Consider the following 19,646-nt stretch of genomic DNA (forward strand, 5'->3'; position numbering starts at 1 on the left):
GTTTGTGTTTAAGTTCAGGGGCCATATTTTAGCTTAAATGCGTTGTTATCATCATCATACATACATAATGAAAAATAAAACTACATCAAATATTTTCATATTTTTACCTGATGGAGGAAGCTGAAATTTCGTTCACATGTTCCTCATGTCCAGAATTACAAAGATGCTCAGTTTAGAAGAAGAATATGTCCGTGGGCGGCGTGTTTACAGAAATTAAAATCGCTGGTCTCTTTCGTCGTAAACATCATCAGTACGAACATGTCGCGTCAATGTGAGGACTTTTATGCACGCGTATGCACTCCCAGCATATACGCACGCGTAAGTCTTCACACGATGGTGGTTGGCTGTATTGTTACAAGGTACCGCAGGCCTGTTGTATATCTGGCCAATCATTGGCTTACATGATGCTGGATCAACGCTGGTTCAGGGGCCATTTATTCGCTTGTTCTTGAAGCCGGTCTTTACATCACATGTCAATACACCCCGTGATCGAGTCTCGACCAATCAGAAGCTATCAACTCTCTAAGGTATCTATTTATATTCCATAAATGGCAATCAATCACTAGCTTAACAAGAAAACAGGGAAATCCAACTTACCGCATCTTGACCTGTGCACTTGACGGCCATGATCCTCTGCTGGAGAAGTCGGTGCCAGGCCGACTTGAGTTTGGTCGTGGGTGCTCGGAGGCAGATGGTCCCCCCGTGGCTGGCAAGAGGATAAGGTTGCGTGTCGGTGACTAACGTGATGTGGAACTCTCGAGCTGAAGTTTAAAAAGAAAATTTAAATCATTGTTAATTATTGCAACTGCTTATTAGCTTACTTACGGAGTGTGTCTATGGAGCACTGTAGTATAATGGTAAGGCCAAAAAAAAAGTCGGTCTCTGGTCAGCGCGTGCGACGATCTAGCTTAATCATGCACGTCAATCTTTTTTTTTTTCCAAAATTGTTCGCGGTAGCTCCAACAGCGCCCTCTATTGCTGCACCTCCTCAAATTTTTGTACTAAGGAGCACCAAGGAATGGGAAATCGCACCAAGGCAAATGATCGAGGGCTCCAAGGCAAATTATGGAGGACACCAATGTACATGAGGACGCCAAAAAAAGCGAAATAGTACCCCGCCTTGTCTGTAAAATCCAAGCTTGACCAGAGACCGAATATTTATTTTTTTTGGCCTATGACTCACATGCCATGTAAGACTCACATGCCAAGGCATGTGGGTGCAAACCTTAACACTGTGTTTGTGTCCTTGGGCAAGGCGCTTTACTATGCTTGCCTCTCTCCACCCAGGAGTATCTCGTTTGTGAGCATTTATTTATTGTTCTTTCTAACGTAACCTGATAACACTCACCCACTTGGCAGTTGAAGTCCAGAACGCTGATTTCGTTTATCACTAGAGGGCAGCAGACAACTTTGATGTGCATTTCGTCCAGGGGCTTTGTGAACAGGAGTACATCAGTGTACAGGAGCAGCAGCATCTAAGACAAAGAAAAATAGCATAATTCACCAAACAGAAATAACAACATGATAATATTAATGTGGTGCTGTTAATAGCGCTTTATAGTACCAAAGTTTCAAAGCGCTTCACAATTATTACCCCTGTTGATCAGGCCATGAGACCATTTTTTTGCAGCAGCTCGAGATCAGCGCAATCTGGTCCCTACCTTCACAGGTACCCATTTATACCTCCTGGGTGGAGAGAGGCAATTGTGGTAAAGTGTCTTGCCCACAAACACAAGTATTTCTTTCCGAGGTTTTTCATTCACTTAAAGGGAATATACACCATTTGCAAACATCGAAAAATAAAACTACCAAGTTTTTGCGAAATACCTTAATAGGATGTTGGTAAATGACAGTCTAAAGCATCCTGTAAAATTATGGCACCTGGTATACTGTCATTTTCAAGAAAAGTGGTATTTTTGTATCAATTTCCAACGCTGATCGGCCGATCAGCGTTGGAAACAACTGGCTTTTTTTTCAAATACTGGCCCCAATTGACCATTGCGCTTGTTTGCAATCGATTACAAACCTATGAACGGGTACGAGCCAGCTAGACTGGTTCCCTGACCTTACAATTCCCCAATGTATGTAAACTGCTCAATTTCTTCTTATATGGAGTCAGGGAACCAGACTACAGGAAAATGATCGTTTTTCTTGGTTTTTATAGCATTTTCGAACCCAAAACCTCCAAAAAGTCAGTGTAACTATATTTGCTTTATATTTCCAACCCCCCAATTCCCTCCATTTCTGAAAATTACAGCAAAAGCAAATGATGTATATTCCCTTTAATACATGTAAAAGCGAAAAAAAATCCCCGTTTTCTCTCTTTAGGTTTTTTGCAGGCTTGCCAGCTACAAAGCCTGTCGTAGATTAGTGAAACTACGTACAAGAGAGAACAAAATTTGTTAAAATGACTCTACCGTACCTCTCTCAATTTCTTAGTCTTGCTCTGGACAAAGACTCGGCCTTTATGCACGAGCTGCCTCCAAGGTGGTCCTAGAGGAATGGGCTGCAGATAATAAAAGAGAAAAAAAAGATACCTTTTGAAGAACTACTGAGAGACGTAATTTGTGACCCGCTCCACAAAAATGGGTATTAATTTCATCAAAATGTGATTTTCATTTTTGTCATGAATGACATCTTTATTACATAAAGTTTCATCATTCAGGGTTCATTCACAAAATGTTGATTTCGATGAATAAATTGGGGGAAAAAGTACAATTTTAAGTGCATCATTTTTTTCACGATTGGCTTGTGATTGAATAGCGATCAACTTGTGATTGAGTAGCGATTGACTTGTGAAGCTAGTGATGACTTGTGATTTGACTTGTGATCTCCTTGTTATTGATTTGTGATTGACTTCTGACGACTTGTGACCAAAAATGAACGAATAGTGATTAACTTGTAATGACCTAACACTGGACTTGTGATTGACTTATGATTATTTTGTGATCGAATAGCGATAACCTGTGACTGAACAGTTAGACTTATGATGGCTTCCGACGATTTGTGATTTTTTGTGATTACTTGTTAACTGACTTGTGTTTGAACAGTGATTGACTTGTGATGACGATGGCTTCTGACGACTTGTGATTTTTTGTGATTACTTGTGATTTGACTTGTGATCGACTTGTGTTTGAACAGTGATTGACTTGTGATGACAATGGCTTCTGACGACTTGTGATTTTTTGTGATTACTTGTGATTTGACTTGTGATCAACTTGTGTTTGAACAGTGATTGACTTGTGATGGCTTGTGATGACTTGACTACAAACTCTGCTACAAATCCTATTATTTCCTTACCGTTACTCTTCTGGACCAGACGATATGCTGCTTGTCGTTGTGGAGCGGGATTTCCATGGCCAATCCGCTTCTTCCAGATCGTCCCGAATGTTTCCTCGAGTTGCCAGCTCTGCTTTCTCTTGTAAAGAACCTGTGTTTCCTCTTTCTCTTGTTCTCTTCCTTTGATGTTGCTGCTGCTGCTGCTGCTGACGATGCTGCTGCTGATGCTGTTGATGCTCCTAGGATGTCGTGATCAGCAGGTGGAAATGTTGGAGGGAAATTCAAGTCGATTAGAAGGGTGTCGTCTGGTTCTTGGCTGTCTTGAGGCTTATCCAGGACACTCTCCAGGATGCTCAAGTCATCAACGGGGATAGTCGCCATCACGTCCGATTCCCACGATGAGGTGCTGTTGCGATCCCCAGTCGTATCGTCATCGTCGTGAATCGTCATGATTCCGATGTCTGAATCGACTGCGGACGCCCGCTGTGAGGTGTCGTTCGTCAGGTCCGAGGCGGGCCTGTCTCGACAGCAACGGTTGAGACGTCGCCAGTCCAGACTGTGGCGTTTTAGACTGTCGTGCTTTCTTATGCCAGAGCCCCTAACAAATGATGAAAATAATGATTAAGATTTCCTTTTTGGGTGTCGTTTTTTTGATACCCTGAACATGGACAATATGGATTCCGTGCACAAGTACCCCCTCAAGAGTTGAGGGAGACCACTGGGAGGGACAATTGCCGAAGACATGAAGACGCTACATTTGTCGCACATTCAGAATATAATAAGTCACACCTACTTCACACCGTACACGAAGATCCCAATTTTTTACTCAGATGACCACAGTAAATCAGTCAAACCCAGCCCGCAAGCACTGAGATATATGTACCAAAGGAGCGTCATGCTTCAGAGATAATGTCGTCCGACTTACCCAGTAGGTGTAATGATACATGTATGGGTTTGAACCATGACTGGGAACATGGTGCTTGTGTTCCTGGGCAGGACACTTTACTACATTTGCCTCTCTCAACCCAGTATAAATGGGTACATGTGAAGATACGGACCAGATTGTGCTAATGCAGAAACCTGGACTCATGGCCTGATGAACAGGAGTAATAAGTGTGTAGCACTTTGAGACTTTACTATAAAGCACTATTCATAAATACCTTAAAAAAATACCCATTCCTATTGGTCGAAAGCCCGTCACCTGGCCAGTCTTAAATGGTTGATAACAACGGCTGGCTGGTCTTATACACTTTTCCAGCGTCACATGAAATTTGGACTCCTATGAAATTTGGACCCTTTTACCCTTTTATTGGTTGAACATTCACAGTCTTCACTAAGGCATGAGCAATACTACCAGTGAGTCAGTATTTCATAGTCCTAAATTCACACTTCAAAGGCACAGCTGCGTTCTACGCCACATTGCGCAGTACGTGCAACGCCACATTGCGCAGTACGTGCAACGCCCACACCAATCTCCATATAAGGAGTTATTTACGACTACTCGCGAGAGGCACACACCATAACAAAGCTAGATGGGTGTTTAAAAAACCACTTGGTAAACTTGTTGAACAAAACTGTTGGAAATTTATATTTTTTGACCCAAGCAGAAGGGTCATTATCAGCGTCCAGACTCCAAACCAGTCTTAAACATAGTGTTTAAAACCGGCCAAGTGCACGTTTATTCCCACATGTAAGCACTACATTAATGTTATTATAAGTATTATTGATTTAAAGGTTGGTAGGGCGGTTCATTCTTCGAACATTTCCAGTCTTACCTTCGGGATTCCAAGGTCGCTGTGGATGCGCTGGAGTAGGTGGAGCTGCAACTACTGCTTGTCTGCAGGCATTTGTGCTGGTTCTGCCGGGCATTGCGCAAGGCTACCTTGGCGAACAGCTCCCTCTGGAGTCTCCTGTCGACAATCGGTTTGGACCTGCGAATGGCAAGGCAACGAGAGAAAATAACATCAGAGCTAACCTATGCAAGCTGTTCATAATTCAGGCAAAGGCCAAGTGAATTTGATGTCACTATAAAGGAAAGTGGCTAAAAAAGTGTTCTACTTGTACAAATTTTTCGCATGATTGCTTGCCATGATGTCACTACTCACATTCGGTTTTTACTTTTGCGCCAAGTGTGAACCAACCAGCCTTCACTACACCAGTCTTCATTTGCTCCCGTACAATGTACATGGACAATTCCAGTGTTATGAAAGGAAGTATAGTGTCCCTGACAGAGCCAATTAACCACGACATCTAAATAATGATTCAGAGAAATGGTCCAAAACTCCTAGTCTGTAATCTCCTTGCCCATTCGCAGATGATGGATGTATAAGATCTGAAAAATACATTTTCAGGTCTATTCGCTGAGCTCTGTCAAGCTCTGTCACCAACACCAAGACTTGCAAAGAAATAACACACTACCCTAGCAACAGTTAAATTGAAAATCAATCCAATTTCAGAGGAACAAAGGAACTGAAAAGGAGGTCATTAGAGGTGAATTGGAACCAGTAAATATAAACCCAATATTAACCTTCACGTCTCCCTATCAACAGAGAACTCCGACCAATAAATAACTTCATTCACCAAATGCAAAGTCACATCAATCCCAGGCCAATACAGCTAATCAGGCTGGGGTTGCTCTCCCGTTTCTTTGGTCACAAAACAACGGAGAATATCTCTAATCCTCCCGGATGGGATGCCAGTCCATCGAAGGTTACTCCCCAGCTAACGCTGGTACCCTATACTCCTCGGTGGAGAGAAGCAAGTGGAAGCGAAGTGGCTTGCCCGAGGACACAACACACGGCCAACAGCTGGTTTTCGAACCTCTAGCCTTCTGATCATCAGTAACAAACCCTAAGCACTGGGCCCCCCCCCCCCAAAAGACCAATCATAAGCCCACCCCCCCCTACGCTTTACCCAATCATGTCCGACGCGCGTGCACAAAAGTCCAATATGCGTAGATTTGCATGTCGATGGTGTTTTCACGAAGTGACAAAAACCTCAATTTCCTGAAAAAGGTCATCCCGAGAGAACCGCATTAAGAGTTAATCCTTTTTACAAAACATATTTTCGACTAGTTTGTAGTTACAGATTTGGGAAATGTTGGCATTGTCAAGTAACGTATGCTTCGTTCTTTGCTAATTCAAAGTTGTTTGTTAAAAGTCTATCTTAATTAAACAGTTTATTCATTAATACGCTTTATGAAAACAGCAATACGCAGAGGCCTTTATTATTTTTCCCATTACTTTGTACACACTCTCTGTCACTTCGTAAAAACATGAAACGTTGTGAGAAATTGTTACATTTATGCGTCATGCGTCAGTACAGCGTGCCCATCTGTTCTTTATCCACATCGTTCAGGGGTGGCTCCCATCCCAACGCTTGTAGAGAAATGCATACCCCTTGGACCTGCTAACCAGGTGAGTTTTTATCACTTCGTGAAAACAAAAAGCACTAAAAAAAAGTTTCCCAAAGCATTCAGATAATAACAGCCTACTTGCCTGCTAAGGAAGGCTTCAATGCGAGGAGACAAGACCTTGGCTGCCTTCCGTTTGGGCTTAGGACTCTGCACGGCCACCTGCGGCTTGACCTGGGTAGGTCGGTTGAGGGACTTCTTGACTAACGGACTGCGCAGGAAAGGAACGGTGTTCTTACGTTGTAATAACACGCACAAGGGGCCGTTGGCTTTCCTAAAGGAAAAACAAAAGGTAGTTAGTTGATGAGAACTAGTCTCAGACCAAGAATGGCTTTGGATTTTATCATTAACCAGTTTGCGTCGGAGGACGTGATAACACGCACTGGCTGTTTTTATACACAGGCACGGCTGATGGGTTAAGATGTCAAGATTGCCTGGATTCGCCTCCGGGTGACGTCCAAACACGCTAATCCCTCGTGCCTTTTGTACACATGCACAAAGTTCATGAAGTCTGCGGAGGCAGACCTTGTGTTGATCTTGAATTGGCCGTTGTGCACGGCCTATTGTTGTACAATTTACGCTCCAGTGCACACCCCAGAATATTGAAATGTATGAGGTTACGACAAGAAATATCGTACAAATACTGTTGACATGACTCTTGCGAATCAGAATATGTGGCGTTTGGCTGTATATCAGAAGTTGGCTGGGAAATTTTGCCTTTCGCGAAAATCTAAATTTTCAGCAAATATAATCCTGGCACAAAGATAAAAGAAATGCACGCTGTACGAAATTTTCAGCGGTTGTACCATTACATATTCATGGAGCAGGAACAGCCCGTGCATTAGTGCTTCGCAATCCTCACTCAAATTATTATGTAAATTATAAATAGAAAATATAGACAAATATAGAGCAAACTAAAGACGAATATGAGATATTGAACACAACTTACTTCAGTAAATCGATAATGACGATACTACGGACTCCAGCAACACTATGACCTCCGACCTCTAAGAAAGCGTCATCCGATTGCAGCCCTAACGTCTCAGCCACGCTTCCTGCAACCAACATACAACAAATGAAGCTAACCCTCGGCTGCCAAAGTTCCAGACTAGGCAACTCATAACCATGCACAAGGGGTGTGTTCCATTTGAGCAAAATGCTGCCATTTTTGACAATTTCTTTACACATCTCTCATGAAAATTTTTTTGACTATTATACTCAGTGCTTTACGACAACTTGCGAGCGAAAAAAAAATCACAAGTGTACTTGCGTGGGACTCGGTCCCACAACCTGTTGCATACTAGCGCAGACGTCTTACCACTGGACCACTGAGCTTGCCGGGGTTGTCTGGCTGGTTTGAATCTGATACAGCAGCAGGTACCACAATCAGCAATACAAAATGTTGCAAGTTATACCCCAAAACAGGGAAAATTCAGTCATAGGCATGGGCGTCGCGAGGGGGGGCAAGGGGGGGCACTTGCCCCCCCCCCCCCCCCCGGAAAAGCAAAAAAAAAAAAAAAAAAAAAAAAAGAAGAAAAAGAAAGAAAAAAAGAAAAGAAAAAGAGGCGCGAAGACAAAGTGGTGTAAATTTAATGAGTTGGGGGGGGGGGCAAAATGTCCCTGCCCCCCTCTAAAACTGATAAATCGAGAATGAGTTGAGAAATACAAGCATTTTTTGGCAAAATTTTGTTTTGCCCCCCTCTAGAAAAAATCCTGGCGACGCCCATGGTCATAGGTAACGTTTGCGTGGAATCAACTGAAATCTCAGTACTACTGAAATTTTTAGCATGTTAAATTAGGATTTTATAATGGAAATATCTTTAATTGATTATTATTCTAACGTTAACTCTCTTGGGATGCGAAAAAACAACAACCATGTCATACATCACAGCAGTAAATAAGGTTATAAAAAGACACGCTTGGCGGGTTTCATGTAGACTAGTTGGAGTCTGGATGCTGATAATTATCAGCATCCCAACTCCAACCAGTCTTAAACAAAGTGTTCAATACCGGCCAAGTTTATATTTATTCCCATTCTTAAATACCTTTTTCGGTCAAACTAAAACTTTTCGGTCAAAAGGTCAAAACAAGTCAAAAATTTTAAATTTCCAATGATTTTGTCGATATTGTAAATTTATGAAATTATGAAATACTGACTCACTGGTGGTGTTGCACATGCCTACATAAGGATTGAACATTCAACCAATAAAACAGTAAAAGGCACTGTATTTCATAGGAGTTCAAGTTTCATGTGACATTGGAAAAGTGTTGAAACCAGCCAGCTGGTCTTTATCAACCGTTTAAGACCGGCCACGTATTTATGAATAATTGTTGCATATACAATGCAATCATCAAGATAAGAAGACCTACCTTTGTGGACAGTTCCGACTTTCACTGGTACAGTGTCCAGAATTGTGAAGCCATATTTCCCCTGGCTGTCCTTTTCAATATCAAACTGTGGGAGGGCGGAGAAATATTGAAAGAATGAAAAGAAAATAAAGATACAGAAAGTAGGGCAGACACCAAAATACAGCAGTGTTGTAACTTGTCGTCCAGTTTATCACAAGTACATCACAAATACTGGTAAATCGCAAGCCAATTCACAAGTCCTGTCACAACTAAATCACAAGCCAATTCACAAGCCCTGTCACAAGGAAATCACAAGCCAATTCACAAGCCCTGTCACAAGGAAATCACAAGCCAATTCACAAGCCCTGTCACAAGGAAATCACAAGCCAATTCACAAGCCCTGTCACAAGAAAATCACAAGTCAATTTACAAGTCCTGTCACAAGTAAATCACAAGTCAATTCACAAACCCTGTCACAAGGAAATCACAAGCCAATTCGCAATTCGGCTGCAACACGCGCCTTCCGCCACCGTCTCCAGCATTTTATCGACAAAGGAGGATGCCAAGACGAAAGTGGCACATTCTAAAAGTGAGTGGGTTTTTTGGTATGGCGTTTAAATCTCACCCTCTTGCACAAAGCTGAAGAAACCCGCTCAATAAAATTTGTCATGTCTTGTTCACATGATTTCAAATTTTGGTGTAATTCCATTGATAAACAAATGAGTATTTAGGATCGAACGTAGGACTTGGTTTATTTTTATACACATAGTATTTTGCACCATAAGCATGCGTGAACCAGTGCACGCTCACAATTTTGTCCTTCCCATAAAGTTCTCACAGGTGGTCACAATGTGCCATAGACTGTTCATACACAGAGTCAATAACTTATATGTATATCAATAATATTCAGAAAACATAAATGACTCACATAGTGCAAGGAAATCCAGGGCAGTATACTGTTGGCCCTGTTCATGCTGTCGTCTGATTGGTCCACGGTGCCTGTCGTATTCAAATGCTCGTTTGTGATTGGGTTGATCTTGACCGCAAGGTGCTTCTCCCGTCCTCGTTTCTTGTCAAGCAGGTGGTACCAGCCATTCACCTCCTGTTATTAATAAAAAATAATCCACATTGGAAATCCTCTGCTAATTGTACTATCTTTGTAACTTTCAGCAAAAGTGGCTGGGCTTATTGCTGTGCCGAATATACTGAATATTCAATGATAAACCGGATATCCAAATAGCAATTTATTCCATTCAAAAAAATATTCGCAAAATGTGAGCCAGTCAATCCTGCTTTGTGTAGGCTGGGAGCTCTTAACTCTTGAAAACAGTTACTTGATTGATTTTGACTCAAAGGACAACTTGGCATAGAATCTACGTTTGCATAGGAAGGTTAAAATAACAGGAAGAACAGGTAGCGGAATGGCTGATCTTTGATAGATTTTAAGGAAGAAATTTGAGCCTATTTTTCTAACGGAAGCTCTCCAATCATGCGCGAAAGTGGCTTTGGACACAAAGTGTTTTATTTGACAAACAAAAAACACGCAGCTAAAAATAATCGATTTTTAGCAGGATTGACTGGCTGTGACTGTTTATGTAACTGGATACAGCTGTGCTCTGACTGTGGGTAAATGATAAGACAACTGTGCCATCAGTTTCCTGCTGTTGTCTGCTGACTGAAATTGACTAGTCAGAGTGATTGCTTGAAATATGATCTGACGGGTGCACGCAAATCTTGATTGGTAGCTGGTTTAGGCTGGTGCATGTTTAACTTGATCAGTGCATTTTGAAATTTGAATACTCCAACATTCAATCAAGTCAAAGTTTAAAAAATCAAATACTAAATCATTCAAAACTGCAGAGCTCTAAAATACTGCAAAAAAACTCTACTCCTCCAAGATCGAAGGACCTTGGAGGAATAGGGTTATGCCTGACACTTTTTTCAATGATCATATCTTGAAGAATACACAATTACAAGTAAGAACTTCAGAATTTATAAGACTGACTAAATTCCTAATAACGGACACTGCAAACAGCTTCAAAAACATCCGCATGCAACTTACTGTACACAGGATTCAAAGCTTAAGCTGCATGTAAGGTAAATAATGCCATCATTCTGTCGTTTATAAACATCGTGGAAATAACCATCACCCAATTGACATATTTACATGTAGCACGAAAAACCACACAGTGGAAACGGCGATTTGAAGCAAGTGGAAGTAGTGGTGCACTGTGTTCAGTACCAGGGTATACACGCAGTGCACTTGGGTGAGTCAGCTACTGTTCCTGTCACGTGAACGCTGCGGATGAATCACGCTTAGAAGGGACCTGAAAATTGTCCCGGTACTTGCCCCCACGGGCTTAGGCCCAAGTTCAAGGAGAGCTGCTAAATACGGACATTTGCTAAGCGTAGAAAATATCTGCTAAGCAGAAAAGGGTTACCAGTCAAAAAGTCATGCTGTGCCTATTGCTGTTACTGGTTCCCAAACAATTTTTGCTTACCACATAAATTTGCTAAGCGATATTTTCTGATAAGCAGAGAAAGTTGCTTAGCAGATTTATCTGCTAAGCCAAAATCAGCCGGGAACCTGTCACAATCAATATACATTGCATGGGACTATTTGGATGGTAATCTGTTTTAACTGAAACTATTGCTTAGCAAATTTATGTGCTAAAGCCAAAGTCAACTGAGAACCAGTCTTAAGCAGTGTCCGAATTACCGGTACTTGATTACGGCTTGAAATTACACAAGCGCCCATGGAAGCGGCTGCAGCCACTTCAAATAGAACCGTGTGTGATTTCCAGCCGTAGCCAAGTAATTTGGACGCGGCTAAGCAAATATTTTTCGCGGAATAGCAAATTTCAGCCCTTAGCACTGTACGACATGGGCCCAATTTGATGGCTTTGCTGACCATAGAATTCTGCGCTTACGATCACCATTCTGTGATAACAGCACTAGCTGTGACGGGATGTAAGCATGCACATAATCCAAAACTCCTCGCTAACCAGTGAATATGATAAACCGTAAGCACGGAATTTTCTGCTACAAAGTAAGTGGGGATTTTCCCTAGCGAGCAGAGCCATGGCATTGAGCCCTGGTCTTGGCAGGGAAGGGGAATTACCATGCATGTCTGTAAAGTGCACATAAGTCACACGGACGGCACTCAAGGGACAATACGTGGGAAGAAAAACTGTCAGTGGGATATTAAAGGTCAATGAGCAGGAGAAATAGTTTTGGGTTGGAATAAAAGTACAAGGGAAAGGGTAAAAACAGGGGCGTCACCAGGCCAATTTGAATGGGGCAGGGGGTGTGACAAGTTTGCCGACCAAGGATGAGATTGTAAATTGGAAAAATAGTCTGAAAATTGACTACAATGTCTGAAAAATGCACATCTTTCTATGTACCGGTATATTAATAATGTCTTTCTCTCAGATTAAAAAAGTCTGCTTTCAGACAAAGATCTGGAAAATCTCGTCCCTGGCCGACAGACTCTCAATGCTGGATGGCAGCCAGTGACCTGCAAGGGGAAGGGGAGTGGGGGGGGGGGGGAACTGGACATCTTGCAACCATTGGGGGTGCTGTTCAAAGCAGACGATCTTGGATACAATCAGACAATCGGTGGCACTATTTGCTGCAGCATATTTACCGACAGGCATAGAATTTTGACAATATTATGACAATGATTTTGATAAAGACAATAATTGGTGGGTGTGACACCCCCCCCCCCTCTAGCAATGCCCATGGGTAAAAGACAAACTTGTGGTAAGGTGCAAAAGGTTGAAGATTAAACGGCGATTGAAATCTTCCTACCTTGTTTCCATTCAGGAGCCGGACAATTCCAAACGACATACTGCCAATGCTTTCAATCCTGTCAAAAAAAAAGGTTTCCGCTTTTTAATATAAAAAAAAAAGTTATTTATTTTAAAGGTAATTTTTCGTTCTATTTTTGCTTGTCGGGGGAAGGCCGGCGTATCATTTTCTCTTACCTGACTTACTGACTCACTGACATAGATCAGTTAATGCATATAAAAGAGAAAAATCAATGTATAAAGTTCACTATACAATACCTGAATAGATACCCATCATCATCACGTGACACTCAATTATTCGTCCCAACCATGACGCAAACATAAATGTTCCTTTCCACTATAAATAAAGGTTGCATTCCACAGTCCCACTTTCACCAATCAGATGCAAGGATTTATTCAGGTGATGTACAAAACAAATAATGAATGTTTCACAGTCGTGCAATGGAAAGAATAATTTCATTCAGGGACAGATGGAATGTTCCATTCGCCTCCTGGAATGGAACATTCCATCTGTCACCTCGAGAAATTATTCTTACCACTGCACTCATAAACATTCATTATTTGGATACTATTTCTAGAACTGCTCCGTACCTTGTTGATGTCTGATTGCATGCAACGATCAGGAGCCTTGAGTTGGTGGAGTGAAACACATCTCTGTGACTGAATAAAAACAAAGTACATGTATCAGTTAATACAATTAAAACCTTGACAAGACTTTGCTTTTTAGTTTAAAAAGGCATTTAATTTTAGAGATAATTATTATGCTGGGGAATAGTTGAAAACAATAAGGTCTAAAAACATAACATTTCATTGTCTTTAAAATATAAGGGTTCTCACAAATTTCAAAGTGCTCAACTTAAGAAATCAGCATCCTTAAAAATGATATTTCAGCAGATGATCTTAAGCAAGATTTAATATTTATTTCACGGAGCAGGTCAAATTTGCTAATAATTTCACTTACAATGTCAATGTCTCATTAAACGCTGGCTGCCTGTCACTGGGTATCATTTTTGTCCTTTGAACAAAGGATTCGATGCCATCAGATGAAAGAACTGAAATCTGTAAAGAATGGACAAAAACATTGTCACGGGACTGTTTGACTTATATTTGAGAGACTCTTAAGAACTATTTCCAACAAAAAAAACTCCTCAATCGATGCTCACAAAATCCTAAAATGTTGACAAAACATTTAAATCAATATTAGGTTTTGACGTATAAACACTGTATACTCAATGTGTTACCTCCCAAAATGAAAGTTAGAAAAAAATCACTTGTGTGAGACTTGAATCCAGTGATTTTTTTTTAAATTTCACTCAGAGGTATCACACTAAGGGTACAGAGTTTATACCTCGGTGAAGGGCAAAACCTAATATTGATTTACATCACCCCGGCGTAAATTCCATCTAAAACATTTTAGTTACATTCCCCATGCCATTTTCGAGTTTCCCATTATGAAAATAGATTCCTTTCTAATTTGCTATTTTCCAACAAAACTTGTATTCACTTTTGAATGAGACGTCGGCTGAAACAAATAGCCCATGTTTAGTTATTGAATTATTTTACAATGAGCATTTCAAATTATTAGCTGCCAGACACTTTAAGTGAAGTAAAAATGCGCCTTAGTAGTTTGTTAAAAAAACCAGACATTTTACCTGAATGTATGAGTTGCAATCTTTGTCGTTCTTCAAATAGAGTTGTCGTGCACCAAAAACTGCAAAGCAAGTAGTAACACACATCACATACCAAGCATTAAGAAAGTACAATCAGCACGTTATTTACCCTGGATAAAGTCTCTGCCTGATTCCGTGAGTTTGCCCCAAAATATTTTTCTGGGTTTTCCTCCCACCTCTAAAACTGCAATTTCTTCTCATTGACTTCTCTGTAAAGGTTTCTTCAGGCTTGCGAGCTACAGTGCCCAGGGCACTTTTGATTCGGTTAAATTACCAGAAATAAATACTAAATAATATTTGATTTTCATTTGAAGCAACACATTTTCCCCAAAACATCTGAAGTTTGAGCTCAGTGGCTAGTGAAACATTTTGAGAAAGAGAGAAAATATATGCACAGAACTACTGGGTGTCGTAACTTGATTTCATTGCTGATGAATCTAAGGAAGTGTTTCTACGAATTCACTTTTTTAAAACCACCTTCTTGAAATTTTTTTCTGTTGATTGAAATTTATTTCTGGGGGGATAATTTCACAGAACATCTTCTATGCGTCCTTTTGTTCATTCTGAGCAAGATTTTTCTCATTAAATCGGTAAGTCCATTTTGAGGTAACTACCAATCTTCCTGGTTCTATTGTGCATGTGAATAGAAAGTCTGTGGAAGTTTAACTGCAACATGTCATCAGTAAAGACTTCACTAGGTTTATCTGTTTGAAAGTTGGAAAAAGAACTTACTGTGAACCAAGAGGTGTGTTTGACTCCAGTATACAGCAAGCTTCACCTGACCTGTACAAATTCAAAATCAGTAAACAAAATTAAGGGCATTCGTACATTTCGGGAACCCTCCATTTTTTTCATTTGCTCTATCTTTTTTAACCCTAACCGCGCCGATTCCTTCACAATCCTCTTTGCCAAAGCGGAGAAATTTGGAGGATTGAGGTTACAAGGCAAAAGTGCATTACTGATTTTGTAGGATGCACTTTGTCAAGGTCTTGGGCCGGACCTTGTGTTGCTTTTGCTCAGCCATGCATAAATATAGGCCTGGATTACATGCTTGAAATCCTCCGTACTGCTCCAGGATGTCACTGGCCAAGCCTCAACACACTGACAGTCACTGCCACAGGATTTTGCAGGATTCAGGCAGTGGTCACCCCTCCACGGACCAATTCAAGAAATAATGGAGGAACTTGCAGGATTGAGGCTTTATGCTATTTTCCATCCATGAGGCCAATTGGAGGATTGTACAGGATTGAGACTACATGTACATCCTAGAAAAAAGGTCTAGGGAGTCAGGGTTAATCTCGTAAATGATATTTGTAAATCCAAAATGATTAGAATAACACTAGATTTTTATCATTTTGAACAGTACTTCATCTCACCCACTTTAGCAGTTCAAAACATAAACAGGTAATTTTGTTGTTAAGTTATATGGAGCAAGGTCCCAAACTTGACTTACAGATTTAATGGACCATTTATGTGTACTGAAAGATTTGTTAGCTGCTTTTTATTAAACAAAGCATCCAGTACACCAATTTCGAAGACTTCTGTACAGTTACCAAAGTTTCGACATTTGTTGGGCTCGATCAATGGATCCGAGCCATCGCTCAATCGCGCATAAATTGCGTCTGCTCGATTGGTCAATCCCGTAGCAAATAGCCCATTTTGGGAAGAATTCAATACATGGACATCACTAATTTTTCCTGCAGCGACCTATCAGCCACCTATCAGCCACCACAAAACATGTCCTAAAAAGTCAAATTAAGCAGGGAAAATATTGAAGCATTTACTGAGAGAACACGGAAATTGTCAGACCAGTCTCAAAGGGTTTGTGCACAGAGTGTCAAGTGATGTCCAGGTATGGAACTCTTTCCCAAATTCTACTTCCCTTTTTAAAACAATCCTCCAGAGCCATGAATTAGAAATAGAAGGGCAACACTGACCAATGGCAGCTCAATCGACGGACAGCGCAGCATGATCAGGCAAAAGTGCAGATTCGTCGATAGTGCCAAACCTATTCACAAGTAGGCCTACCTCTTCCAAAATTTGCGTTCCAAGTTGAGCTTGAAGAATTCTCAATCATCGACCTGGATCCCAATGTGATGTTTTGACCCTTCACCTTTGACCTTTTGACCCTAGGCCCTTCCAGCTGAACCTCGACATTGTCCTCGTGGGGTCGTTTCAGTGTAGAGGTGCACAGCGGCTTGGTTGGTGGTGGTTTATCCATAACTCACTTGTAGCTGTTCACACTAGTGTGGGAGTTGCTAATGAATAAAAAACAACAATGGCGCACTCATTTTTTTTTGTGGAAAAAATGTTGTAACCTGACGCCACTTTCTTCTTCATATATCATCTCAAATTCTCAATGAAGGTCAGTCATTGCGAAAATGATGACAACATGAATCTGGGACTGAAAAACATTTCCAATTTTGTTAGGAAATACTTTAAAAAAATTCTTGACTCTCCATTAGTCCGAGTAACTTGGACCCAACTTATCGCCTTTTTTAACATTTGGACATGGTCTGGCGATCACTCTCCATAGACTTTGTTCACAACCGCTGAAGTAGCATCAGGTTGCAACATTCTTTCCTTGTATATAGCCCAACAATTTAACAAACAAGGCTGTAATTGTATTAAATTTGGCTCTTTTGCAGTCCTTTCTCCATGGTGGGGCTAACGCATTGGTTTTTGTGTAGTTGTGGACCCCGCTCCTACAACTACAAGGGAACCAAAATCTACTTCTAAAATTTAGATGATGACACCATATTGTAAAGCCTATCTTCATAATGAATTTTGTGAAAAGACGGAAATCTGGGGATAATTATGGGGTAAGCATGGTAAAACAATGGCAACGACAAAACACATGAACATGGCGACCAATTTTAAAAGTACGCCTACGCCCTCTACAAAAAACTACGGTTCCACATTAGAAATACATAAACATGCTATTCAGAATCTAGCTCCCTACCACCGTGCAGTTCATTCGCATGCTCCGTTTATACTGGAAAATCAGCTTAGACATGTTAGAATAGAAAGCCGATTTTTCTTTCAATTTTCTTTCAAATAAGGTCCAAGGATTGATTTTTCTTTCAAGAAAGAAAGGGTCACCTAGGCTAGCCCCACTAGTGTGGCCGTCGGTATGCTGCGCTGAACCAAAGGCCACACACCGTGGTACCGCGCGCTACTGAGGACGTTTTCATAAAATCTGCGGTCCGTTTCTTACATTCTCAGTTTCTTACTTTCTTATGGTTGTATTCTATGATGTTTCACCTATCACTTCTGGGATGCTTAGATGTAATGATGTTCCATTTTCCGAGATATTCTTCAATCTTTCTGGAGCCCATATGAACTCGTGAAACGTCTGGTGATGGCAGCCATTTTGAATGTGACAAGAGATGACCTCAAGCTGTGACGTCACGTTTATGCAAATTGCTTGTCGAGCGCACGAGGGCGCGAGTTGCAAATGCGACGGCGGTTTCCTGTACCATGCATTTATCGTCAGGGGGCCACGTGCACCGATCTCTATTCAGGATCTACGGCACAGGAAACAGCCGTCGCATTTGCAACTCGCGCCCTCGTGCGCTCGACAAGCAATTTGCATAAACGCGACGTCACAGCTTGAGGTCATCTCTTGTCCCATTCAAAATGGCTGCCATCACCGGACGTTTCACGAGTGCATATGGGCTCCAGAAAGATTGAAGAATATCTCGGAAAATGGAACATCATTAGACCTAAGCATCCCAGAAGTGATAGGTGAGACATCATAGAATACAACCATAAGAAAGTAAGAAACTGAGAATGTAAGAAACGGACCGCAGATTTTATGAAAACTTCGTCCTCAGTAGCGCGCGGTACCACGGTGTGTGGCCAGAGGTTCAGCGCAGCATACCGACGGCCACACTAGTGGGGCTACACCTAGGCCTACTCCACAGTCACAATAGGTGGTCCTATATTTCTTATATAAACATGATAAAGAGAACATTTCCCAAGGCTGCAGACTTTAGGGCAGTGACAAAACTTTTGTAAGGCATAACAAAACATGGAAGTGTCCTCAACTACACAAACCATAACGGCGTAACGCATTTCATGTTATTATTTTGTCATGTTATTGTTTGTAAACAAAATCAAATGTCCCGCGTTTTGAGCCAGCCGGAGTTATTTCACTGCGGTTGGAATATTTCCAAGCACCCAACAAAGTAGGCCTATATTGGAAAAAAAACTCTTAAAAGGTCAAAACAGAAAGTAATACGTACCTCACTAATGAATGCCTTACTTAACCATTTCAAATTAGGCCTATCATCAATAAAAACCTTGTTTAATTTTATCAACATAAAAAAGCAGACGTTTGCGAACTTTGACTTCGCTACAGACAGGTACCATAACGCTGCAGTAGTTAATCCATGCATCTCGCAGTTGACTTTTGACGGGGAACTAGACCTTTATTGCTTTCCGCGCAGTTTAACCGGGCTCAAGGTAGCCGCGGATTTGGCCAGATATCTGCCTGCGTATTCAGCCATTCAGCCGCGCATTCAACAAAGTTTTTAAAGAATGTATCAAACATGTGGCAACAGGTGATCTATTTTCAAGAGCGATAACTCCATTTTATTCAACGAATTGTCCATAGTGAATGACAAATAACAATATTTGTTCACGTCACATAAAAAAAACGACAAAAGAAACCGTTTTATCCACAATTCTCGAATTTTCTGATACAATAATTAGGACATTTTGCGTAAGTTTTTCAACGCTTTTGGAGACGTTTCAAAGCGCATCATTTGAAACAAAGTGTAACGCAAACGTAACATTGAAAATTCAAAATTGTGATCCACGTTGGCAGAGGTTTTTTACGGTGGTTTGTGTGGCGCGCCCTCTTTTGGAAGAAATCGATGATGGTAAAATGTACGGGAGTGCCCTTACACACTGTAGTTTTTGTTTTTGTTGTGTTAATTTCTTTTTCTTCAACGGTTTCTGTCGAATTTCAAATTGCTATGGTGTGGTTATGGGACGCAATTTTGAATCAGTGCAATGTGTTTTTCTTGAGTTATCGTCTCCGCAAAGAGAGCTTGAAAAGGGACTCGAATTCAAATTGAATTGTTCACGATTAATCAATTTATTCTTCTGTAATTTCCATCA

General features: G+C 41.0%; 1 protein-coding gene across 1 annotated transcript; it reads right to left on the bottom strand.

Annotated features, from left to right (window-relative positions):
• Positions 1–158: 158 nt before the first annotated feature.
• LOC119720242 lies at positions 159–18,952 on the bottom strand. The gene is made up of 16 exons (XM_038189862.1): positions 18,767–18,952; positions 16,548–16,777; positions 15,252–15,302; positions 14,502–14,560; positions 13,811–13,908; positions 13,441–13,509; positions 12,851–12,908; positions 9,969–10,142; positions 9,062–9,146; positions 7,641–7,746; positions 6,777–6,965; positions 5,055–5,210; positions 3,301–3,877; positions 2,423–2,506; positions 1,349–1,475; positions 159–761 (listed from the first exon to the last, which is right to left on the bottom strand). Exons 2-16 carry the CDS (start codon positions 16,738–16,740, stop codon positions 568–570), a joined length of 2,220 nt encoding a protein of 739 aa, XP_038045790.1. The 5' UTR covers positions 16,741–16,777; positions 18,767–18,952; the 3' UTR covers positions 159–567.
• Positions 18,953–19,646: the final 694 nt, after the last annotated feature.

The sequence above is a fragment of the Patiria miniata genome, unplaced genomic scaffold, assembly GCF_015706575.1.
Source record: "Patiria miniata isolate m_02_andy unplaced genomic scaffold, ASM1570657v1 HiC_scaffold_9, whole genome shotgun sequence".
Classification (NCBI taxonomy): domain Eukaryota; kingdom Metazoa; phylum Echinodermata; class Asteroidea; order Valvatida; family Asterinidae; genus Patiria; species Patiria miniata.